General features: G+C 58.2%; 3 protein-coding genes and 1 long non-coding RNA gene across 7 annotated transcripts; 2 read left to right on the top strand and 2 right to left on the bottom strand.

The window, feature by feature from the left end:
* Positions 1-1,660: 1,660 nt before the first annotated feature.
* SLC7A4 (solute carrier family 7 member 4) lies at positions 1,661-5,720 on the top strand. 2 transcript variants are annotated; one of them, XM_061370453.1, is made up of 5 exons: positions 1,661-1,700; positions 2,791-3,818; positions 3,918-4,594; positions 4,979-5,087; positions 5,504-5,720. In XM_061370453.1, the coding sequence occupies exons 2-5, from the start codon at positions 2,837-2,839 to the stop codon at positions 5,704-5,706; spliced, it is 1,971 nt and encodes a 656-aa protein (XP_061226437.1). In that variant the 5' UTR covers positions 1,661-1,700; positions 2,791-2,836; the 3' UTR covers positions 5,707-5,720. The 2 variants fall into 2 exon arrangements, with proteins under 2 accessions (XP_061226437.1, XP_061226436.1); XM_061370452.1 differs by lacking the exon at positions 1,661-1,700 and having other exon boundaries at positions 2,400-3,818.
* Positions 5,721-10,931: 5,211 nt separating this feature from the next.
* Positions 10,932-12,196, bottom strand: LOC133221499 (uncharacterized). Its single transcript, XR_009728009.1, has 2 exons — positions 11,775-12,196; positions 10,932-11,473 (listed from the first exon to the last, which is right to left on the bottom strand). It is a non-coding gene; the product is annotated as an uncharacterized LOC133221499 (long non-coding RNA).
* A 1,573-nt stretch (positions 12,197-13,769) lies between these two features.
* Positions 13,770-22,313, top strand: P2RX6 (purinergic receptor P2X 6). 3 transcript variants are annotated; one of them, XM_061370459.1, is made up of 12 exons: positions 13,770-13,909; positions 14,002-14,152; positions 14,225-14,296; positions 16,378-16,453; positions 16,976-17,069; positions 17,322-17,402; positions 18,445-18,586; positions 18,768-18,877; positions 19,340-19,433; positions 20,642-20,707; positions 21,339-21,416; positions 22,148-22,313. In XM_061370459.1, the coding sequence occupies exons 1-12, from the start codon at positions 13,785-13,787 to the stop codon at positions 22,184-22,186; spliced, it is 1,128 nt and encodes a 375-aa protein (XP_061226443.1). In that variant the 5' UTR covers positions 13,770-13,784; the 3' UTR covers positions 22,187-22,313. The 3 variants fall into 3 exon arrangements, 2 of the variants coding, with proteins under 2 accessions (XP_061226443.1, XP_061226442.1); XM_061370458.1 differs by lacking the exon at positions 22,148-22,313 and adding an exon at positions 21,608-22,118; XR_009728023.1 differs by lacking the exon at positions 22,148-22,313 and having other exon boundaries at positions 19,340-19,517; positions 21,339-21,411.
* A 639-nt stretch (positions 22,314-22,952) lies between these two features.
* LOC133221498 (transmembrane protein 17A-like) lies at positions 22,953-23,502 on the bottom strand. The gene has a single exon (XM_061370405.1). It carries the CDS (start codon positions 23,335-23,337, stop codon positions 22,993-22,995), a length of 345 nt encoding a protein of 114 aa, XP_061226389.1. The 5' UTR covers positions 23,338-23,502; the 3' UTR covers positions 22,953-22,992.

Raw genomic sequence — 23,502 nt, 5'->3', positions numbered from 1 at the left:
AGGACACGCACGGGCAGGAGCAGTCCCTAGTGCTGAATCTGTTCCTCTGCGTGGCCAGAGCTGTCAGCAAGGAAATTGCTTGCCAAGGGGTGAGGATGAGGAAGTCGGGGATGAACAATGGCTCCTGTTGCAGGAAGGGAGCCTGCCTGATGCCAGGCTTGGAGCAGCTCCTCCTGCAGCAGCAGCAGCGCAGCCCATGGTGGGGCCGGGGCAGCTCAGGGGCAGCTTGTGCAGGAGGTCAGGGATGTGCCATGAGCAGCAGAGCCCACCTGGCCCCAGAGCTCGCCGGCAGAGCTGGCAGCTGCCGGGATCCCAGGAGGCTGCTCCAGCACTGCCATGACAACGGCAGCTCTCCCGCCTCCGGCTCCCACCATCTGCCTGCGGATGCTCTGCCAGGCAGCCCATTCAAGCGGGTATTTCTCATGCCTGTGCCCAGGGTGGGTTTTGGAAGGGTTTTGTGTGTGAGGTGGGAGCAGGGGTGCGGGCAGGAGAGGTCGATTGCTGGGAAAGGGAATAAAGCACCAGGATAGAGCAGGGGCACTGGGTAAGCATGATTTCAGCAGAGCTCAGCCCCCTCAGTGGTGATGGTGGTGATGGGGATGGCTGGGCTGGGGATGGACCTGGTGACTGACCCGAAGGAGCTGTAAGTGCTGCAAAGGGTCACTGGCTTTGGGCTGTCAGCTCCATGGTTCAACTACCTGTGGAGCCCGCAGGCTCTTGCCCTAGGCTGAGGACCCCTGTGGTGGTAGCTCCTGCCTGAGCATCCATGTGTGCCAGAAGCCACATGGAGAGGGGATGCACAAGCCAATGGAGCTCCATGGTGTGGTGTGAGGTGACCGACAAGAGAGCTACATCTCTGCCAGCCCCAGTCACCCATCAGCAGGAGGAAGGGGAATAATGGGTGGTAGAAGGGGACAAGTCCATTTTGTGTACTTTGGGCTGATGAGGGGGATAGTGAGGTCCCCTCTGCGAAAGGAGATGGTCCAGCATGGATGAGGATGTGTTTGTGCAGGTGAGAGCCCTTTGTGCTGCATGGTGGGCTCTGAGTTGGCTTACCACTCAGGAAGGACATTTGGGGTGAAGCATCAGATTTGGTGCTCAGTAGCCAAGGGATGGGACAAGAGGAACCGGCCTCAAGCTGCACCAGGGCAGGTTTAGATGGAGCTGAGGAACAATTCCTGCCCCAGAGGGTGCTCAGGCATTGGAACAGGCTGCCCAGGGCAGGGCTGCAGGCACCGTCCCTGCAAGTGTTCACACCCCGTGGAGACGAGGCCTCAGTGCCATGGGGCAGTGGTGGCCTTGGCAGGGCTGGGAAGGGTTGGACTGGATGAGCTTAAAGGGCTTTTACAGCCTGGCTGGTTCTGTGATTCCAGAGCTCACCTCTGCTGCTCCTCCATAGCGAGGACCTGAGCGCGGAGGAGGTCCCTGCTCTCCAGGCCCCAGCAGGGAGAGGCAGGTTCCCCGCTGGGATGGCCGCGGCTCATCCCTTCACCGGCAGCTGGGTCCCTCCTGCATCCCCGCTGCTGCCCCATGGGGCTCATGCCGGGGGGGCGGGGGGGGTTCCCCCGTTCCCGCTCCCTGCGCGGGCACCGCCGGCTCCCCCCGCCCCGAGGGACTCCCGCGGCCGCACGCGGGTCCCGCCCTTCCGCCGGGCCGGGGAGGCGGAGCCGGGCGGCGGCGGCGGCGGCGGCGCGGAGCAGGTGGGGAGCGGGGCCGGGGAGCGGGGCCCTGCGGGGCTGGGAGCGGGGCGGGGGGAGCGCGGCGGGGCCGGCAGCGGGGCAGGAATCCCGTGACCGCCCCGCTCAGCGCCGTGCCCCTGCTGGGTGCGTTGGGGTCGGGGACCCCGACACTGACCCCCGCACCCCGTGCCCGGGTGTCCGGAGAGGGGCTGGGGGTGCCTCCAGCGCGTTTGGTGCCAGCAGGCCCCATGTCCCCCATGGGCCGGTGTCCTGCGGACAGCTCACAGCGGCTTCTCCAGGACCTTTTGGCCTCTGGGACCAATGGATCCAGGGAGCAGAGCTGCACCGAGAGCCCTCTGAGCAGGACCTGGGGCGTGAGGCTCTGGGATACACGTATCCCAGCACAGGGAGGAGGGGAGAGCATCCCTGGAATCACTGGCTGCCCATGGAGCAGCTGTGAAGCAGCACCTGGAGATGCCAGATGCCTCCTCCTGCTCTCCGGGAGCCTTATGTGTTTCCTGGTCTGGCCAGGATATTCCACGTCCTTGCTTGGAGCTGCTCTGCACTTCCTGCTGCACGCCAAGCCACACCTGGGCTATCCCTGGGCAAGCAGGGGAGATAGAATCATAGAATCAACCAGGTGGGAAAAGACCTTTAAGATCATCAAGTCCAACCGTTATCCCAAAACGGCGCCAAGTCCACCACTAAGCAGTGTCACTGAGGATGCTGCATCCCACCCTCCCCGTGCTCCTGGCACACCAGGTCAGGGAGATGTTGAGGAAGGTGGGGGGAAGCAGCAAAGAAACATTCAGCAGGGCCAGAGCAGCCTGCTTTGGGTTTAATGCAGCGCTGATAAAAAAGAAAAGCCTCAGAGATGATGCCTCGGAGGTGCTGTGGGTTCCTTCCCTCCTGGCACACAAGCATGGGTCCCCATGGGTGGTTGTGTGTCCGAGCCACCACCCAGGGGGAGGACACACTCCAGTGCTGAGCCCGGTGCTGGCTGAGGAGCGAGGAACACTTTGAATGTGCCCTGATGCCTTTTCCACCCCATCCCCACCACCCAGTGCGTCCTTGCAGGGGGGATGCTGACACCTTCCTGCTCCTCCAGCAGGGCTCCAGGCAGGGTCCGGCCGAGGGCAGGACCCACTGCCTCCAGGATGGCGCGATGGCTGCCCCGCTCCACCGACCTGACCCGCTTCTGCCAGAAGCTGAACCGGGTGAAGACCCTGGAGGATGACATGATGGAGACATCCTTCAACAGATGCCTTTCCACCATTGACCTGACCCTGCTGGGCATCGGAGGCATGGTGGGCTCTGGGCTGTATGTCCTCACAGGCACCGTGGCCAAGGAGATGGCCGGCCCTGCCGTCATCATCTCCTTCATCATCGCCGGCTTTGCCTCGCTCCTGGCTGCTCTGTGCTATGCTGAGTTTGGAGCCCGTGTTCCCAAGACAGGCTCTGCCTACATGTTCACCTACGTGTCCGTGGGGGAGATCTGGGCCTTCCTCATCGGCTGGAACGTGCTGCTGGAGTACATGATCGGAGGAGCTGCGGTGGCCAGGGCCTGGAGCGGTTACCTCGACTCCATCTTCAACCACAAGATAAAGAACTTCACCGAGACCCACGTGGGCACCTGGCACGTGCCATTCCTGGCTCACTACCCTGACTTCCTGGCGGCTGCCATCCTGCTGGTCGCCACCGCCTTCATCTCCTTTGGGGCCAAAGTGTCCTCCTGGCTCAACCACGTGTTCTCGGCCATCAGCATGGGTGTCATCCTCTTTATCCTCATCATGGGCTTCATCCTCGCGCAGCCCAAGAACTGGAGTGCCCAGGAGGGTGGCTTTGCCCCGTATGGGCTTTCGGGCATCATGGCCGGCACAGCCACCTGCTTCTACGCCTTCGTGGGCTTCGATGTCATCGCGGCCTCCAGCGAAGAGGCCAGGAACCCGCAGAGAGCAGTCCCCAGGGCCATTGCTTTCTCCTTGGGGCTGGCCACCGGTGCCTACATCCTGGTGTCGGTGGTGCTGACGCTGATGGTGCCCTGGCACACGCTGGACCCGGACTCTGCCCTGGCAGATGCCTTCTACAGGAGGGGTTACGCCTGGGCAGGGTTCCTGGTGGCTGCTGGCTCCATCTGTGGTGAGTACAGGCAGTGGTGGGAGTGCTGCTCCTTACGGGAGCTGGGATCCAGGGTGGTGTGGGTCTGACGTGCTCCTCCTTCTCCTGCCCACCCCTCAGCAATGAACACGGTCCTGTTGAGCAACCTCTTCTCCTTGCCACGCATTGTCTACGCCATGGCCGAGGACGGGCTCTTCTTCCGCGTCTTCTCCCGAGTGCATCCCCGCACGCAGGTGCCCGTCGTTGGCATCGTGGTCTTCGGGTTGCTCATGGCGCTGCTGGCCCTTGTCTTTGACCTGGAGGCCCTGGTGCAGTTCCTGTCCATTGGCACGCTGCTGGCCTACACCTTCGTGGCCGCCAGCATCATTGTCCTGCGCTTCCAGCAGCAGAAGGGGGATGTCCCTGCGCCAGCGGCTGGTGGCCAGCCCAGCCCCGAGCCCCACGAGGGTCCGTCCGCCAGTGAGCTGAAGGAGTACGAGTCCTTCTCCGACAAGCTCCAGCTGGTGGACAGGGACAAGAGCAAAAAGCAGCGGGAGCCAGGGCAGCTGAAAGCAACTTTTGAGCCCTACCTGGAGTTCCTTAGCGACTTCTACCCAGGAGAGGTGGTCACGGTGGCCGTGGTGACCTTGATGGTGTCAGCCATCTGCCTGTGCTCCGTCCTGGTGTTTGGCAGCACCCACCTCCACCTGCCCACCTGGAGCTACTCACTGCTGCTGGTCCTCTTCAGCCTGGGCTTCCTGCTCAGCCTCCTGCTCATCTGGGCACATGAGCAGCAGCACGGCACACAGACCTTCCAGGTACGCTGGGGACCAGGCAGGAACAATCCCTCTGCCGGGGTCAGTGGGGTGGGAACAGCTCCCATGGACCCGCAGGAGGTACTGGTCACACTGGTCTGGTGAAAGCACTGAGGCTCTTTTCTCCAGCTGCCAAACTACTTTTGTGCCCCTTATGCCCCCTTCCAGTTTCAGCCCGGGTGCAGCCGTGTGGGTGATGACACCAGTGGTAACTCCACCTCCCTCCCAGCTCCTGGCTCCCCAACTGCCACTGTTCCTTTCAGGAAGCCCAGTGTGACAGTCATTTGTTCCCCCGTTCACCAGTGCCACCTTTTGTGTCTGTAGTTTTCAGGAGGGGGAACATGCTCCTGCGGGTCTCACTCACCCTCAGCTCCTTTCCTCCCGCAGATCCCCCTCGTGCCCCTGTCTCCAGCGCTGAGCATCCTCCTCAACATCTATTTGATGCTGAAGCTCAGCTACATGACGTGGCTCCGCTTTGCCATCTGGCTGCTCCTGGGTGAGTGCTCCTGCGCAGTGCGAGCCAGGGAGTGGGACGGGGCTGGTCCTGGTGGTGAACAATCCATCTGGTGGCTCTCGCAGCTCTTTCCCCCGGGGATGGGTTTATAAAGCACTTTGTGTCCCTTTCTGTCTCCAGTTCCCCCTTGGAGACGGGAGCTGAGATCTCCCAGCACCTCCCTGACTCTCTCAGGTTTATGGAGTGTTTTGGCTTGTCCCTGTCAGGCGTGGATCCTCCCTCAAGCTTTGGGCCAGAGCCACCCCCTGCTCCCGCGGCAGCTCCCTGGGGACGCGGGCGCCCAGGATCTGCAGGATCCTTTCCCTCCCTCAAGCAGCTTCGCAGCCCCCACCAGGGCCGCGGCTTGTGCCAGGTCCCGGCGGGCTCTGGAGCCGCTGTCCCCCTGTCCCTCCCCGCAGGGCTGCTGGTGTACTTCGGTTACGGCATCTGGCACAGCAAGGAGAACCTGCGGGAGCCGCGGGAGCAGCGCCTCAGCGCCCGCTATGTGGTGTTCCCCAGCGGCAGCCTGGAGGAGAGGGTCCAGCCTGTGCAGCCCAGTGCCCAGCCCGCCAGCCTGCCTGACACCGGCACCGGTACCGGCACCGCCGACGGCAAGAGATGACCCCCCCGGGTACAGGGGCACCTGAGCCCCTCCCCATGGCAGGGCCAGAGATCCCCTCCCCTCCTCCTGGTCCCTTCGATAGTGGAGCTGCCAGGTGGCTCCGTGTGATGAGGAGGATGCTCACCCTTCCTGTTCCCCCCAGAGTGTGTGTGTGTGTGGCTGGCTTCCTCCTTGCCCATCCCCAGTGCCCAGTGCCTGCCCTACTCACAAGAAGCTGCATCCTCACCACCTTTCCCTGAGCAAACCCAGGCACTGTGCAACAGATCTCCTTTCTGCCAGTCCATGCACACAGCCAGGGATGCTGAGGACCCCTGGGGATTGTGACAGGCACCCCACCACTGCCCATCATCCTGGCTGCAGCCCTGCAGACCCCTCTGCCTGATGCTGTGCCTGCCTGGGGAAGGAGACGGGACAAACATGTTTCCCTGTTGGCATTCCCACTGTCCCCATCCCCAGGGCCACACTCCTGAATGTCGAGAGCTGAGGGGGCTGAGGAGCATATGGGGACATGGGATGGAGAAGGAACATGGCTGGAGCGAGTGGCTGGGCAGGGAGCCCCCGACAGAATCCCAGCTGCACCTTCCCGGGTGGCATCAGCCATGCCCAGCTGGAAGGTGATGCCAGGGCCAGGCCCCTGCCCCAGCCCTGGGTGTGGGTGCTCGGGACCCTGGGTTTGTTGTCTTGTCCCCAGAGGTCCCCAGCAGTGCCCTGGGCTGAGCTCCCTCTTTCCCCTGCTGTGTGGGGCTCAGCTCCCTGTAATGCCCCCCCCAGATCTCTATGAGTTGGGACAGGCTCTGTGGGTGCTTTTTGTTGTTGCCCCACCCCGGCTGCCACGGTGTCATGCGATGGCCCATGGGGTGACGCTCTGTGGCCACCCCAGGCTCTTTGCCCATGGGCAGACTCAAGTGGAAGAGCTGGGGTTCAGCACGATTTGGAAGGAGGAAACAACCCGTGGAGCAGGAGGTTGCTGATTGCCAGGCCCTGCAGCAGGGACACCCTGCTCCCTGCCACTGCATCCTGTGAGGAGCCAGGCACCACGGGCAAGCTGGTCCCATTGCTCTTGCTGGGGCTGGGGGTCTCTGTAGGATACACCAGCTCCATGGTGAACCCTCTGCTGCCAGTGCTGCTCCGTGTCCTGCCTCATCCTCGTGCTGCCGCTGCAATGGAGCAGCGCGTCCCTGCTGTGCCGTGGCCCTGCTTGGCACCTCTGTGTCGTGGCTTGTGAGCAACGGGCTGCCCAGTCACCTTCATAAATGCTGGTTCTCTGATGGCTCTGGCTGTGTGTGCTCTGTGTCCCCTCCCAGGAGTCGGAAAACAGTCTGGGCTCATTCAGAGCTCATCCAGTCCTACCCCTGCAATGAGCAGGGGCATCCTCAACTAGAGCAGGTTCCCAGAACCACATCCAGCATGGCCTCGAATGTCTCCGGGGATGGGGCAGCCTGTGCTAGGGTTTCACCACCCTCATGGTAACAGATGTCTTCCTCACATCTAGTCTGCATCTCCGCAGAGCAGAGCAGAGCAGAGCAGAGCAGAGCAGAGGGGCAGTGCGGGGAAGCTGCTCCCTCAGACGATGCTCAGGAGAGCTCTGCTAAGCCATGGGGAAAGGGGCAGTCACGCTGCCAGCTGCCCCTGCAGCCATGCTCCTCCTGAGCTGCCTGCCTGCCTCCAGCGGGAGCCGCAGCACACCTGGCCAGGCCTCCAGCACTGCTGAGGGCAGCTTTGCCCTTCTGACACGGGTGTTCTACCATGACGATGGGCTCCAGCCAGACCCATGGGAACGGGTCTCCAAGGGCCTGGGGCAGCTCTGCAAAGGGGGCCTGGAACTCGAGATTTACAAGTAGGCATCTGTAACTGCATTCACCCATGTGGGCCTGCCAGGGATGGGGCAGCCACAGCTTCTCTGGGCACCCTGTGCCAGCGCCTCAGCACCCTCACAGGGAAGAGCTTCTGCCTAAGAGCTCAGCTCAGTCTCCCCTCGGGCAGGTTCAAGCCATTCCCCTTGGCCTGTCCCTACAGGCCCTTGTCCCAAGCCCCTCTCCAGGTTTCCTGCAGCCCCTTTAGGCACTGGAGCTGCTCTAAGGTCTCCCCTTCAGGAGCCTTCTCTTCTCCAGGCTGCCCCAGCCCAGCTCTCTCAGCCTGGCTCCAGAGCAGAGCTGCTCCAGCCCTCACAGCAGCCTGTGAACCAGTGCAAATAATGGGAATTAGTGTGAGACACTTGAGATAACCCCCAGATAACCCCATCCTCACTGTGGTTGTTCACGAGGGAAGTTTCCTTCCTGTGGTAACAGTCATTCCTTATTAAAATAATAAAGCATTCAACAGGTATCTGGGGAGGCAACAGACTTAACTCTTATCTCCTGTTGGCTTTTAATCTCTGCTATAAATCCACTGTCAGCAGGATAAAGGTAAGTAGAAAGAACCGCAGTTATCTCCCAGGAGTGCAGCGCAGGGCTGGGAAGAGCAGTCAAAGTCCCAGCAGTGCAGGGCAGGGCAGGCTGAGGTGCAGAGCACTTCCATGTTCTCTGCTGCAGGAACTCAGCAGAAGCCACATCACAAACCCCTGTGGGCTGTGGCCGGGGCCAGGCTCACCCCCGTGGGCTCAGGCTTTTAAACTGGTGAAAACCCAAGAGCTGTTGAATCTTCCTTGGGGACTGTAGTGACAGGACAAGGGGTGATGGGTTCAGGCTGAAACGGGGAGATTGAGATGAGACATTAGGGAGCTTTCCTCTGTGAGGGTGCTGAGGCGCTGGCACAGGGTGCCCAGAGAAGCTGTGGCTGCCCCATCCCTGGCAGTGCTCAAGGCCAGGTTGGACACAGGGGCTTGGAGCAAGCTGCTCCAGTGGAAGGGGTCCCTGCCTGTGGCACGGGGTTAGAGGAGCTTTAAGTTCCCTTCCAATCCAAACCAGGCTGGGATGCCATGAATGAGCCTTGTCACCATCCATAGTTAACCTATTTCTCAAATGTAGAGAAATTCCTGTTGGGCTGCACCATAAAAAGCAAGTGTGGACTCAGCACCCCCAGCACAGCCCAGGAGAGGCAGGGAATGGAAGGACTGAGCTGTGATTAAGGGCAGCAGTGCAGTGAGGAGCCTCCCAAGCACAGCCCTGGCTCCTTTATGAAATAGGATTACAAAATCACTTGCTTCATGTGTGTCGTGTTCCTGCTGCAGCAGCAATGTGCTGGTGCGGAACATGTCATAATTGGTTTTAAACTGCCTGCCCACTAATGCACACACACAAAAATGGGGTGTCAGTAACCACCGAGGCAGTGCTCCTGCAGTGTTTGCTTCCTGAAAACAGGATCAGCAGGAAAAAGCCATCCAAACTAACCACCCCCAGCAGTGCTCTGAGATGGGAGCCTGTGACTGGAGGGAGAAAGCCCATCAGTTCCCCATCTGAACCCCTGTCCACAGGATCCAGCCACCCCTGTGCAGCTCAGAGCCCACGTACACAGAAGGCTGCTGGTCTCTAGGGGCTGGTGTTATGCTGCGTTTCCAGGGGAGCATCTTCCTCCAAAGTAGCCTTAAATAAATAAGTAGATTATTTCTGGGGCTCCCAGAAATGGCCTGGTTAGCCTGGCTGGGCTGCTGGAAACCCATCTAATCGAGATGCATCAGTGCAGTATGTAGGTCAGTGGTGTGATGGCTGGTGCTAGGCTCCGGGAGCCTGGAAGGGCTTTAGGGGCCATGGGGCGGATGCAGCTCCAGCACACGGTCTCTAGTGCTGGGCTAAGAGGCTAATAATCTCCTCACCTCAACAGTGAGGCTGCTGGAATGGGAGGACTGGGAGAGGAGCTGGTTTGCCTGCACTGAGAAGAGAAGAGAAACACAAATTCAGAGGGGAAATAACATGAGATTTGTACTAGACACTGGTGTAGGGATGCTACCCACCATCATTTACATCGTAGAGACTGCATCAGCCTGAGTCCCCCGACCCCAAGATGCAGCGCAGGGACACAGGGGTACCCAGGCCAGCTCCAGAGATGGCCCAGTGGCACTGAGCTGCGTCCACAGGACAGCAAAGACATGGACCTGTTGGAGAGGGCCCAGAGGAGGAACACAGGAACAATCAGAGGCCTGGAGCAGCTCTGCTCTGGAGCCAGGCTGAGGGAGCCAGGCTGGTTCAGCCTGGAGAAGAGAAGGCTCCTGAAGGGGAGACCTTAGAGCAGGTGCCTCCCAACGCTGTTTCAGAGGGAGTTTTATCACAGGCATTATGCTGGACTAAGCAGGCACTGACCCACTTGCAGGCTCAAGCCCTATTCATGCTCGAGGGAGGACAAGCGGAGCCTTAGGCTCTGCAGGGGTGGGATGCTCAGTGCCCACTTCCCAGCCTTGTGTTGCTAAATGATCTCCCCCAACTGTGGAAGCAGCACAGGGACTGCAGGGCTGGTGGGAGGCTGGCTGTAAGTAATCCTCTCATTATCCCTGCCACGCTCCCCTCCTCCTCCTGCGTGTACAGCCAGAGGATGAGGTAACCCTGTGCTGTATCTCTAGGCACCAGCAGCAGTGTCTGCTCTTCCACAAGCGAGTGAATGGCAGGGCATTGCCAGATGGCATGAACCCTGCATCCTGCTGTCCCTTCATCCTTCATCCACAAAGCACTGGTGGTCACAGCAGGCACCCTGAGCAGAGGGGTTCCCAGAGCATTCCAGGAGCTGTGCTCATGTTCCCACAGCCTGTGTCTCAGCAGCCCCTCCTCTGGGGCCACAGCTTTTCCCTGTTTCTCCACGGTTCAGACTGGAAGGGACCTTAAAGCTCCTCCAGCTCCAACCCCTGCCACAGGCAGGGACCCCTTCCACTGGAGCAGCTTGCTCCAAGCCCCTGTGTCCAACCTGGCCTTGAGCACTGCCAGGGATGGGGCAGCCACAGCTTCCATTCTCTAACCCATGTATAACCCTGCCAGGTGACAACCCTCAGCGCTGTTGGTCTGTGAATAGCTTCAAATCCCACCTGGTGTACAGACCCCCACACATCCAGAGCTCTAGGCAGGACCTTTAACTACAATGCCCTACAAATTACTCATAGCCAGGAGTAAGTTTTTGCCCTGATAATTCACTGTATGAGTACAAAAGTGAGGAACCCACCAAACCAGATCCATCATTAGCTGTGATACCAGAAACACCAGCACCATCCTGCCTGCACCTGGAGCAGGCAAGTCCTCAGTGCTCCACAGCCACCTCCTGCTCTCATGAAACCACAGAACAATGGAACACTCACCATAGATATCCCAGGTTTAGTATGATTTTACTTTGCACTTTGTAGAGCACAGGAAGGGCTTGGGGCAAAGGACAGAACAGGAGCAATAAATGGTGACTACATGTTTTCAACTATACATTAATTTGCACCTTTCTAGGACACTCCATGTGGTAAATCAGAACTGCATAGAGTTACTTTAAAACACAGGGGCTAAACCTCATCTTCTGCTGAGCACTACCACCACGTGCAGCATCCTTGGTGTGAAGTCAGACATCCAGAGCTGTGACCCAGGAGAGGGGCTCTACTTTGCAGAGCAGGGGCTCCATGTAAGGCTGCTGAGGAGCTGCACAAGGCAGCAGCTGAAATGAGTCAGCAGTGGATGTGGCAGTTCAACAAAGGAAATCCCACCGTGGAACAGGAGAACAAGCCTAAGGCAGGAAGCATTTGTTCACAGCACATCTCCGGGTAGGATTTGCTTCCTACATCATCAGTGCAGAGAGCCCACTGCAGCAGGCTGTGGCTCTGAGCACCAGCAGCTCATACAGCACATGATGCTCCTCCAGATGAACGCCCCTATACACAGAGATGATGATTAAAAGGAGCCCTTGGCCCTGCATGTGCTGGCAGAGCCTCAGGGCTGGCTGGAGCAGGAATCTTAAAGCAAAACCACAGGAAATCTGCCAAGTGTTGGCAGTGATGAAGTCACCTGTATCTGCGCCGATGCTGCTCCAGCACTGCCCTGCTCGTCCTGGTGCCATGCTGCAGAGGTGCCACGGGAGCAGCCCCAGAGAGACCCCACTGGGGGGTCCCAGGCTGAGCCTAGAGCTCAGCCTTGAGCCGACTTCTCTGCAACTTCCAGAAGGTTCCCCCATACCTGAGAAGATTTGGGAGAAGCATTTTCACAGCATCACATAGCTCTGCAAGCTCTTTGTTCACAGGGATGTCCTAGAGGGGCGCATGGCCACAGGTAAGCAGCATGTGGTATGGTTTAGCCTTCCTCAGAGAGCAGATATTCAAACATGTGTTCAATTTGAAGGCTGAAACAGCTGCTTTCCTTTTTCTCTCCACCCCTGTTTGCTCACCTCCTGCTGCCTTTGCAGTCAAACAGCTTTCCCAGTCATCTTCAAGCACAGCAATGGCTTCCTCCTGTGCTGACTGGCAACCTCCTTTCTTCCCTGCATCACTGGATGCTCACAGGACATGTGCCCAGGAAACCTGCTCAGGTTTCCAATGGCAGGAGCTCTGGGCAGGGTTAAAGGGGGAGTAGGAGCAGTTTCCGTGCCAGCAGCACACACCAGGCCCTGGGAAGGTGCCTGCTTGCTTGGAGCCAGCTCTGAGCCGGTGCGGGCAGATCTGCAGGCAGGAGTATGGCTTCGTGGGCAGGCATTGCCTCTGCTGCCTCTGCAGCCTGTGCTCACAGCTTTGTTGTCCAGCTTTGTGACTGCGGTAAATGAGCTACGGAAGGAGAGATCTGTTGTGGTTTTAATGGCTTGCCTGGAGGTTATACAGAGAAAACCTGAACTGACCTGAGCTGCCTTTGACTTTAACCTTAATCCTTTTCACTGCCGATCTTGCAGTGTTTGGCTTCATGTGCTTTTCCTTAGGTGGAATTCTTGGAGCAGCAGCAGCAGGAAAGGTTGGATTAAAGGAATTTACAATCAGCTGGAACCGTTTCCATAGCCCGGGGGCAGCTGCCTTGGCCAAAGCCTTGGGGGTTGGAGGTGTTTTCACTCCTGTTTGTAAGTTCTGAGATCTCACCTGAAGCTTTCTCTGTTGAAAGGAGCTGTGCTGTCTGCCTGTGCCCTTGTCTGTCCAACTGCCACCTATGAGCTGGGATCGTAGAAACCTTGGAACTAAGTAAAATCCCATTGTCTATGGACATATTGCAGATGTTTTCAGTTCTCTTTGTCTAGCTCTTCCCCTTTTTAGAGTCAAAATTACTACAAGGAGCAGGTTTAATAGTTTCATTTCACTCCTGGTTCACAAATCAGTACAGGAATTGTTGTAATCTCTGTACAGTTTTCACTAAAAGAAAAAAAATCTCTCACTAAAATAAGAAACAGTTTTCCAGCCTCCAAGGCTGAAAGGGGCACTGTAGTAATTTCATTTTCCCTCTCGTGTAATGCAAATCCCATGTGCCATCCAGGGACTGGTAAAACAAGGCTCCTGCTGCCTTTCGGCAGTGGAGGGATGGTGGGTGTTTGTCCAAGGTTGATTCAAGTGACAGGAGGCTGTCAGTGGTGTGTTCATGTCACACGATGGGCACACCTCAATGAACTGGGGCTTTCCTCAATGGCTTCAGCAACAGTGGAGCAGATCCTCAACCCATGAAGCTGTGGCTGCCCCATCCCTGGCAGTGCTCAAGGCCAGGTTGGACACAGGGGCTTGGAGCAAGCTGCTCCAGTGGAAGGGGTCCCTGCCTGTGACAGGGGTTGGACTTTTAAGGTCCCTTCAACCCAAATTATGCTGGGACTTGATCTGAAACAGTGGGTTTGCTATTGGGAAAGGCAGAACTGCTGTGCCCGGGCTGGATTCACTGATTCGGGTGAAGGACTACAGCCCTGCGTGACGGCAGGGGGATGGAGGCAACAGCCCAGGCTGGCCCCAGCGCCCTGTCCCGGGTGTCCCTCACGCCTCATGGTGCTGCCGCCCTTCCCTCCTCCGCGGGCCAGCCCCGGTGCCGCAGGAGGCCGGGTCACGCCGCAGGCCCGGCAGCAGAAGCTCAGCGGTACCGGCACCGCCATCTTCGGCCCCGGGCTGCCGCGCTGCTGCCATGGCGACGGGGCGGAGCCAGGCGGGGGGCGGGGCGGGGCGGGGCGGGGCGGCGGGAAGCGCGGCCGGGCCGGTGCGGGGGAGCCCCTCAGAGCAGAGGCTCGCTGCCGCGATGGTGGGCGGGCTGTGCCGCGGTCTGCTGGACTACAAGACGGCCAAGTTCGCGCTGACGCGGAACTGGCGGGTCGGGCTGCTGCACCGCCTGCTCCAGCTCGGTGTGCTGGGCTACCTGCTCGGGTAGGGCGGCTCACGCGGGGCCCGGCCCTCCCGGCGGCGATGGGGTGGCCGGGGTGTCCCCTCAGCGCGCATCGCCCCGCTGCCCCCCGCAGGTGGGTGCTGCTGGTGCAGAAGGGCTACCAGGACACCGACCGAGCCCCCCGCGCCGCCGTCTTCACCAAGCTGAAGGGGGCGGCTGGCGCCGAGGTGCGGGGCGCGGGCCGGCGGCTGTGGGACGCGGCGGACTACGCCCGGCCCCCGCAGGTACTGTGGGGCCTCCGGTGCTGAGCGGGGCGAGGTGCGGGTCCCCGCTGACGGCGCCTCCTTGCTCCCTAGGGAGGAAACGTGCTTTTCCTGGTGACCAACTTCATCGCTACTGCCGGGCAAGCGCAGGGCACCTGCCCCGAGGTGAGTGCGGGGCTGGCGGCGCTGCTGCTCGGTCCATCAGACCCGCACGGGCACGGATCCGCGCAGTGCAGCCACAGCCGTCCGTGGATGGACAAGGGCCGTGCGCTGCTGGAGCTCACCAGCGCTCTGGGCTTCCTGAGCAGTGGTGGCACTGCGCGGTCGGTGCAGGCTTCCTGCTGCCTTTAGGCAACGCCGCTCGGGGGGGCTGAGCTGTTACCCCATTGCTGTTCCATCTCTGCAGTGCTGCTGGTGCCAGCGCTGCCACCCCCAGCTAACATCTCTGTTACCTGTGTTCCTTCTGGAGCATCACATGTATTCTTGGTTTCTTGACTCGCTGCTACATTCTCTAATCTCTATCCTGCCTTTTTATCCCTGATGCTCTTGCACACCTGCTGTGGACACTTGGGTCATGTTTCCTTTATAATCTGCTGCAGGACTGGAATCCTCTCCATCTTGGTGTTCTATTATTAGAAGGTGTGCAGCACAAGGTTTGAAGGTTTCCCAGTCAGCCAGCACTTAATGGTATATGTTCTCTGGGAGTAATCTTCCCTTTAAGGCTGGATTCAGGCCAGTTCCTGCACCGAGCTCTCTCAGGCTGCACTCTGCTTGGCAGATGGGAGCAGATGACTCAAGCTAAAGCCACTGCCGGCGCCTTGTGCCTGAGCCAAGCATTGTTTGTCCTAATGGACAGAAGTGTCTGTCTGCCAAGTGGCACTTGCCGTGTGTCGTTACCTGGACCTGGGAAGGGGCTGATGTACAAATACCTGTTGTGTGGGTCCCTCTGGAGGCTGAAGCCTTGACATCTGATTTGGATCAGGAAGACAAAGTGCTCTCATAAGTGCTTATTACAGCATTGCAAGGGGGTGTTGCAAGCTATGGGTGGGCATCAGTGGGGGTGAGGGGCATGAGTCTGGTATCCAGCCATCTGCAGCAGTCAGGGAGGACTTGCTGGTCCCTCCAGTAGTCCTATGGGCTTGCCTCTGGACAGCCTGCCCTGCTGCCAGGCACATGGGCCCCTGTGATCAGTGGTCCCACTCCAGCTGCTGGCACTCAGACCCCCGTACACACAGCAGGATAGAGCCCCTCAACCGGGAAAGTAGCTAGGAATGGAGCTGAGGCTGCAACAGGACGACTATGCTGGTGAGGTGCAGCCCAGTGTCGTGGCCACCCAGCTCTGTACATGTACACCAGTCCTTTGTATCTTGTATCTCTCTGTTTTCCAATCCTTCTTAGGTTGCCTAGATTCCTGCCTTTTCCATGCCTTGTCTTCCTCTTCTAAACATCCCATCCCCTCAACGTCCTGTGCAATCCCAAAATGCTCTTCTGCATCCCATGATTCCCATACCCTGAAACCGTGACCATCCCGTCCTGTTCCCCCCAGTCTAAAGGTGCTTCAGAGCTTGTTTTAGTGCATCTTACACCTGGAACAAAGGATTGAGGCCGCCCGGAGGGGTGGGGGCAAACAGACACCCCCACCCCACCACCCTTATTCTGACTCGATAACTGGGGCTTCCCACTGCTTTTGGGCCTGGGGAGCTGGGTTTGTTGGGCTGGTGACTCTTGGGACGGCCTTGGGAGTAGCTGGGGGAAGGTGTTACCCCCCCACCTGCCTTTGTCTTTGTGTTAGAATAGGAGCTTTTTGTGCCTCCAGCACTCAGGTAGGTCCAGAGTGAGGGTGAAGCCTTCTATGTGTGTCTCTTTCCATGTGTCCTGCTGTATGTAGGGTCTCTTCCCAGTGGAACTGTGCTGGTGCTTTACAAGGTGCCTAATGGGCTCTGCCATTAAGGCCTTCCTGAACCTAACTGTGCTTGTTCCCAGTCGGAGCTGAAAGATCCAAGCTAGCTCCTGAGGCTTCCTCTGCTTCCAGTGTGGAGGAGGGAGACAGGAGGGAAGGGCTGCCCCTTGGAGGTGCCTCTCTCCTCGCTGCCTGGAGCCTGCCCAGGTTCTGGACATGGCAGATGTCTTCTATAAGTGTTTGGGATGTGCAGAGGGGATCAGGCACAGCAGCACAGGGATGTGGGTGAGTGATCATGTGGCCTCGGGTGCTGCACAGTGACAGCACTTCTCTCTGTCTCCCTCAGAGCCCCTCTGTTCCCGCTGGGATGTGCACAGAAGATGCAGACTGTCCCGTGGGAGAGCCAGTGGTTCATGGCAATGGTACTGGGTATTTTGCTACATAAAAACCCCAACCATAAAATCATTGAATTCCTCACGTTTCGTGACAGACAGGCCCACAAAGGTGCCACAAGTTCAGTGCTTCCTGGGAGCATGCACTGAAGTGCAATGCATCTGCAGCCATCTGTTCTTGGCACAACCACCCAGCGACCTGTCCCGGCTGCATGAGCAGGCACAAGGTGCTGTCACAGCAAATGCTGAGTGCTTTGTTTCCGACTCTGGCTGCTGGAATTGAAACGAGTGTGCTGTGTGATTGGCACATTTTCCTTCTGTAATAGAGCCTGGCCGTGGGCACAGCAGCAACCAGCACCTTGTCCTTGTAGGACAGCAGCCTCGAGGGAGGGTTTCACAAGGGAAGCGTTGGGGGGGGAAGGCTGAGGATGATCCCAGGGTTGTCACTGTGGTTCAGAATGAGCTTGTGGCCAGGGCACTGTCCCAGGAGAGGAGCTGTGGAGATGCTGTTTCAAAAAGGAAGAGCAATTATATACATCTTCTCCTTTCTAGGGATAAAAACTGGGAAATGCGTCATGTTCAACACCACACATTCCACCTGTGAGATCTACGGCTGGTGTCCTGTGGAGCACAACACCCTGTCCAGGTAAGGCACAGGATGAGGAGACAGCAGGCATTGAGAGCTTTGCTTCCTTCCCTCTGTGTAACCAGGAGCCTGATACTGCCCAGTGGGCAGCCAGGCCCAGGGAAACCTTTGACAACGATCTACCAAGATCATTCTTGTGACTGTCCATTGTAGCCACAGCCTGGGATTGCGGCAGAGACTGTGGAGTGAGGGGAGCAGGGACGTGCCTTGGCCTCTGTGCACAATCTGAGTTCACTGGTGGTTGTTTTCCAGGAAACCTCTTCTGGCTGAGGCAGAGAATTTCACTCTTTTCATAAGAAATACTGTCCACTTCACCAAATTCAACTTCTCCAGGTAAGCAGGACACCCCCGCAGCCCTCCCTGTGCCCACAGCCCCACTGGGGTGTCCTGGGAGCCCTGTGCCATCACACAGATGGTGTTGGCAGGTGTAAGAGCAATGGGATGGAGAGCCCTCAAAGAGATCCTGGTGTCTGTCTGCCTGCCTGTGCAAAGCACACAGGGGCCACTCATTCCCAAGGGCTCAGCTGTAATTTACTTTTCTCCTTAGTAGCTGGTGCAGTGCTGCGTTTCCAGCCTTAGCCTGAGAACAATGCTGGTAACACACCGATGGTTTAGTTGTTGCTCAGTAGCACTTACTCCCATCAAAGACTTTTCAGTGCTCTGCCAGTGAGGAGGGGCACAGGAAGCTGGGAGGAAGCAGAGAGAGGACACCTGACCCAAACTAACCAAAGGGGTATTCCACCCCACAGCACATCATGCTTAGTATAGAAACTGGGGGGAGTTACCCGGGAGGCCCAGATGGCTGCTGGGTGTGCTGAGCAATTGTACTCTCTCCCTTTGTTATTTCCTTGATTATTACTGGTGGTAGCAGCAGTGGTTTGTGTTGTACCTTGGTTACTGGACTGTTCTTCTCTCAGCCTTTGGGAGTTAACATTATTTCCATTCTCCTCCCCATCCCTCCCGGTGTAGGGAGGGAAGTGAGTGTTAAGTAGCACACTTGGTTGCTGGTAGGGAGGGAAGTGAGTGTTAAGTGGCACACTTGGTTGCTGCCTTCAGCATTGTTCTCAGATTAAAGTAAAAAACAGAGCACAGCACCAGCTACTGAGGAGAAAAATAACTGTTACAGCTGAACTCAGGACAGTGGGAGGACCATGGCAGGTGTGAAGGGGGATAACTCCATGTGTGATTGCTCTGGGCTGGTTTCCCTCCACCTTCTCTTCAGCTGAGGCTTTAGGAGAGGCAATGACTATTCCCCCTGGAGCAGGAGCATTGGCAGTCCCACTCCAGCAGGAGCATCTCCTTTTCAGCCCTGCAGCAGGACTCTCTGACCTCTCATTGCACCCATGACAGCTCCCCCCTCTCTTCCCTGTTTCAGGTGCAATGCTCTGCAGACCAATGACCCCTACTATTTCAAGAGCTGCACATATGACCCATCCCTCAGCCCCTTCTGCCCCATCTTCCGTGTGCGTGACATGGTGGAGGAAGCTGGAGAGACCTTTGGAGACCTCGCACTGCTGGTACTTGTTCTCTTTAGTATGGAAGATGACTCCAAATCCCCCAAGGATGTGTGCAAGAGACAGGGGACAGGTCTGACCCATGAATTGTGAAGGGAATTTGTGATCTGTGGCTGTTGGAACAGTGAAGAAGTTGTCAGATCTCTGATCCCCAATGAAATCTTTGCTGCAATGTGTTCTGCAGGGAGGGAGCATCGGAGTTCGCATTGAATGGGACTGTGACCTGGATCGCCCTGCGGCCCACTGCCAGCCTCAGTACTCCTTCAGCCTGCAGGACAGGAGGTACAATTTCAGGTGAGGATGCTGGGACAGTGGCCACATGCGCCCCTAGGCTGAGCACACAGTGATGGTTTGAGATCTCATTTTTCCTGATGGGTGCTCTGAAAGGAGCAGGAGGGACAGCTGGATGTGATAACAGTCCTGGGGTGCTGTGATAGTTCCTGCACCCTGTGGCTCTGCTCTGTTTGGAGCTGTGAAGGCATTTCCTGCTGGAGGGCAGGGACATGTGGCAGCTCACAGCTGTGCTGACCCTGAACTAGATACACTGGGACCTGCATGCTCCCAGTGACCCTAGGTTGGGTGCTGAGTGGATGCTGATGCCCCACTGCTGATGCCAAGCTGGTGCATCACCCATGTCCCAGCCCACTGGAGGATGCATGCTGTGCACAGGCACATGGCTCCAGCAGTCCCAGGCCACTGGACCACTGCCTGCACAGAGCTGCCCTGGCTTTGAGCTATGCCCAGTGTCTCCCACAGAACTGCCTCCTACTACTGGGACTCCCAGCGACGGCTCTATCGGACCCTGCTCAAGCTCTATGGGATCCGCTTTGACATCTCCGTGCACGGGCAGGTACTGCTGCCCCCACCGGGCTGACTCCCTCACCGCTCCTGCCTGCCCTCTCCTGCAGCTTTCCTGGCATGGCTTCTCACCCTGGTGAGCTCTTCCCCTCTTCTAGAGTTTTCCAGGCAGAGCAGGAGGTGATGGTCTCTCCTGTTTGAAGGGAAGTTTCTTGATAATGCCCTGAGCAGGGAGGCTTCCCTCACTCATGATGTGGGCATTGGGAAGCACTGGGCCCTGTAGGCAAGGTGAGGTTGTCTGGGAGATCAGCCTGAACTTTTCTGAACATGGACAATTAATCTCTTCTTAGAATCACAGAATGGTTTGGGTTGGGAAGGACCTTAAGATCATCCAGTTCCAGTTCCAATCCCCTGCCACAGGCAGGAACACCTACTGTAGACCAGGTTGCTCCAAGCCCTATCCAGCCTGGCCTTGAATACTGCTAAGGGCGGCCCTGTTTAAGTTTGAAGCCATCACCACTTGTCCTATTGCTACAGTCCCTGATGAAGAGTCCCTCTCCAGCATCCCTGTAGGCCCTTCCCATACTGGAGGCAGTTCTGATTTCTTGATTAGTTGTACCCTTGGGGAGAACCCCCATGGACATACTGATGGCAGACACCACAGTGTGCCGCATTACTGACAAACTCAGCACTCAACTGTGCCAGATGGGGCCTGTGCTGAGAGGATTTGCCACCTGAGAGATGTAAACAGCTGATCTGTTATGCTTAGCAGTGGCCTTTCCACCTGAAGAGGGTGAAGCAGGTGTTTGAGACAGGGTGCACCCCTTCTGGGTTGTGACATCAGGTCCAGGAGATGTGGAGCAGGATTGAACAGCCAGGGGTGAGACAGGAGCCTGGAAATCTCTTCTGAGATACCGGACTCATTGAGCAGGGGGGACACATCACACTAGGGCTGTTTGCTGGTCACTGGGGTGTTCTGTGGGTGGCAGCTGCTGGCATCCTGCAGCAAGAGGGAGGCTCCCACTGTGCGGGCAGGAGTAGGGGGTCACAGTAACCTCTGCTGCCACCAAGGCATGAGCTGCCTCAGCCCCTTCTTTGGCAGCCAGAGGGGTTTTGAGTCAAGGTGACAGAAGTTAGGTTCATACAGCTGGGCATGGAGAGCCAACCTTGGTGTCCTCCAGCACCTCCCTGGCTTCAAGCAGTCTGCCAGCAGAGTTTGTTCCACGCCTCTCACCACTCTCCACCCCCTGTTCTTACCAGGCTGGGAAGTTCAGCATAATTCCTGCTGCTGTGAGCTTTGGCACTGGCATTGCGTTCTTTGGTGCTGTGAGTATTCTCCATACGCGCTGCTCTGATCTGTGGGTTGGGATTTGTCTCTCCCCTGTTGTTACCCCGGCACACGGCTCCCTGGTGTCCAGATCAGGGTGTTAGCTCCCCTTCTGTTGTGCTGCTGGGTACTGCTGGGACACAGCTCATGGAGGGAGATGTTTGGGTGCCCCTGGGACGGGGTGTTGCTGGCTGGTCTGTTCCAGCCATCTCAGCCCACAGGAGTGAGCACCTCCTCTGTGTGTCTGCCCTGACTAGAGGGAGCCAGTGTCCTGCTCCAGCACGGGCACGCTGTTGCCGTCATTGAGGTGAGGCAGCCTCTTGTAGAGCATTTCTGTGGCTCTTCCCTTCCAGCAGAGCCCTGGGGAGCCTGGATCCCCCTGGCCCCTCTTTCCTCACAGATGTGCTCATCCCAGTCCATGTGGCCCTGGCCCTACTTTCCTGCATTGCTGCCCAGGTGATCTCACCTAACTTCCTGTGCAGCTCATGGGAGCAGGCTGGGACAGAGACCTGCCTGGGTGGCTTGTGCTGGAGACAGGTCAGCTTTGCAGGCCTTGGTGGGAGCTGGGGCCTGGTTTTGCTATAGGAAGTGCTGCTGCTGACCACGCTGCTGTGCTTGTCTTGTCTCCAGGCCACGGTGGTCTGTGACCTGGTTCTGCTCTACCTGGATGCAAAAGCTGACTTCTATTGGAAGGAGAAGTTTGAGGAGGTAAGGATGGGGCCGCTTTGGAGAGATGAGGTTGGAGGCAAGTTTTGCAATGTCAATCATCTACCTCTTGGTTAAACTCTGTTCATGAGATCTGGGTGGGAGAGCTCCAGTTCAGCAGTTCTGAGTCTCAGTTGGTGGCTGATCTGAGCCAAGCCTAACAGACTAAACTCCTCCGAGTTTAATGCCAACAGGTGGCAGTGGAAGAGAGGGACCAGACCAGTGCCCTGGCTGCAGGGAAACCTGAACCACGACCTCAACTCCTGTTAGAAAACAGGGAGTCCCTGAGAGGACCTTACCACAGAACCTGACCCAGCTTGACATTATTCACCCTCTTCCAAACTGAGTCTGGCCAAACTCCACGTGCCAAGGGCAGCTCTCTCAGGGTGCTGGAGCTGTCAGCTCAGTGCTGCCCAGCCCTGGGGAGCTGGGGGGTCAGAAGGGGTGGGCTGGGGAGGGGGCCTGCAGAGCAGGAAAGCTGCCAGCCTTGTCTTGGCTCGTCTTCAGCTTTATCTGGCTAAGTGTTAGAAGCCTCTGAGGACACAGATCTCCTGGTGAGCTGCCCCAGGGCTGCACCGTTCCACTGAGGGGAAAAAGCTATCCCTAATGCTTGCTCTGAGTCAGGAGTGGAGTGGGGGTATCAAAAAACGCATCTGGCCGATGGGACTGAGCAGAGCAGGACCCCCCACTTGGGGTTTCCCCTTCTCTCTAAGATGCTCCTATTCATTTTGCAGGCAAAACCCCCCAAAGGTAAGAGTGAAGCTGCAGCTTAGGGCCATCGGGGACACTCCACCAGGCACCCTGTGCTCCAGAGCAACCTGGGGTAGATGTGATGGGGACACGGCTGCAGCCCAGGTGCAGGAGGCACTGACCTGCACTGGTGTGTGTGTGCTGCTGGGCTGGGGCTCTGCCTGCCCTGGAGCCACGTTTGCATCAGCAGAGGTTCCTGACTCCTGGAGTATGAACCCCACGTGCAGCTCCCAGCCAGAGCTGGAGTGGAGCTGCTGTGGGGCCTCAGGTTTGCTGGGAAGCTGTTGGCCATGCTTGGCACGAGAGGCTTGAAGCACTGCACTTCTTCCCATTCCCCATTGGCCATGGGCCTGGAGTTCCTGTGAAAACCAGGGACCCAACAAAATAAAGCTGCTTGGAAAGTGGGAGGTGGCTCTGCTCTCCCTATAGCGCTGGGGCTGGCTCCGGAGGGTTTGTGGTGCCCCTCTTGCAGCTCACAGCACCCTCGGTGATTCCAGCTGAGATGGGTGACCCACATCCTAGGGAGCTCTGCAGGCAGCAGCAGGGTTATCCCCTCCTCTGCTGTGCAGGGGAAGGGTTGAGGAGCTGAGCTGGAGCCAGCGGCCCTGAGCTGGGACTTGCTTGCTGGAGAGTGCAGCAGCTCCTGGCTCTTGCCCCCTGCCAGGGCTGATGATCTGGAGGACAAATGCAGTATTTTGGGGGTGCTGAGCCCCATGCTCTCCCCTTCCCTAGGCTGTGTGGGCCCGGTCAGGGGGCTGCTCTGGACACCCTCGCAGTGTGTGTCCTGGTTCACAAACACACTGTGGAGCACTGGGGCCCTGAGCACTGTTTAATGCTCCCTGCTGGGGCTGACAGTGTGGGCTGGGGGGGGCTTGCAGCAGGGTCCTGCCCTGGCTGCCTGGCCCCGGCCGCCCTCCTCCCAGGGCCGCAGGTGGAACTGCGCCGCCAGCTGCTTGCTCATGGTGCGCAGCGCCAGGAAGGCGGCGGTGATCTCGGCCAGGAGGAAGGCCAGGAGCAGGCTGTGCACTGCCAGCTCCAGCGGCAGGAGCAGCACCTGGCTGTCCGTCAGCAGGAAGAGCAGGAGCGGGAGCTGGATCAGGAAGGAGAGCAGGAGGAACCCGGCCAGCTCGGGCACCTGCAGGAGCAGAGCTGGTGCCATGGGTGCAGCACCCATCAGCGGGGTACGGAGACCACTAGCCCACCCTGCTGGCCTTGGCACCTTGGGCACTGGGACATCGCTGCCACACAGGGCTGTGCCTGCGTGTATTGACACTGTGAAGCCCAGTGCTGGAGCATCATACCCATGGCACAGGGAGGGGTACAGCAGGAGAGTGAGTGG

This window comes from Neopsephotus bourkii, unplaced genomic scaffold (assembly GCF_033783945.1).
Source record: "Neopsephotus bourkii isolate Nb327-2 ecotype Australia unplaced genomic scaffold, CSIRO-AGI_Nbou_v1 NB_1542, whole genome shotgun sequence".
In the NCBI taxonomy this organism is placed as follows: Eukaryota; Metazoa; Chordata; class Aves; order Psittaciformes; family Psittacidae; genus Neopsephotus; species Neopsephotus bourkii.
The sequence above is the reverse complement of the archived record's forward strand: the minus strand, read 5'-3'. Positions and strand labels throughout refer to the sequence as shown.

Excerpts from the sequence above, each read along its gene's own strand:
- SLC7A4 (XM_061370452.1), top strand. The coding sequence starts at position 2,762 with ATGCTGACACCTTCCTGCTCCTCCAGCAGGGCTCCAGGCAGGGTCCGG. Across the intron at positions 3,819-3,917 it reads GGCTGCTGGCTCCATCTGTG|CAATGAACACGGTCCTGTTG; the intron begins GTGAGTACAGGC and ends CCCACCCCTCAG. Across the intron at positions 4,595-4,978 it reads ACGGCACACAGACCTTCCAG|ATCCCCCTCGTGCCCCTGTC; the intron begins GTACGCTGGGGA and ends TTCCTCCCGCAG.
- LOC133221498 (XM_061370405.1), bottom strand. The coding sequence starts at position 23,337 with ATGGGTGCTGCACCCATGGCACCAGCTCTGCTCCTGCAGGTGCCCGAG.
- P2RX6 (XM_061370458.1), top strand. The coding sequence starts at position 13,785 with ATGGTGGGCGGGCTGTGCCGCGGTCTGCTGGACTACAAGACGGCCAAG. Across the intron at positions 18,587-18,767 it reads TTGGAGACCTCGCACTGCTG|GGAGGGAGCATCGGAGTTCG; the intron begins GTACTTGTTCTC and ends TGTGTTCTGCAG. Across the intron at positions 19,434-20,641 it reads ACATCTCCGTGCACGGGCAG|GCTGGGAAGTTCAGCATAAT; the intron begins GTACTGCTGCCC and ends TGTTCTTACCAG.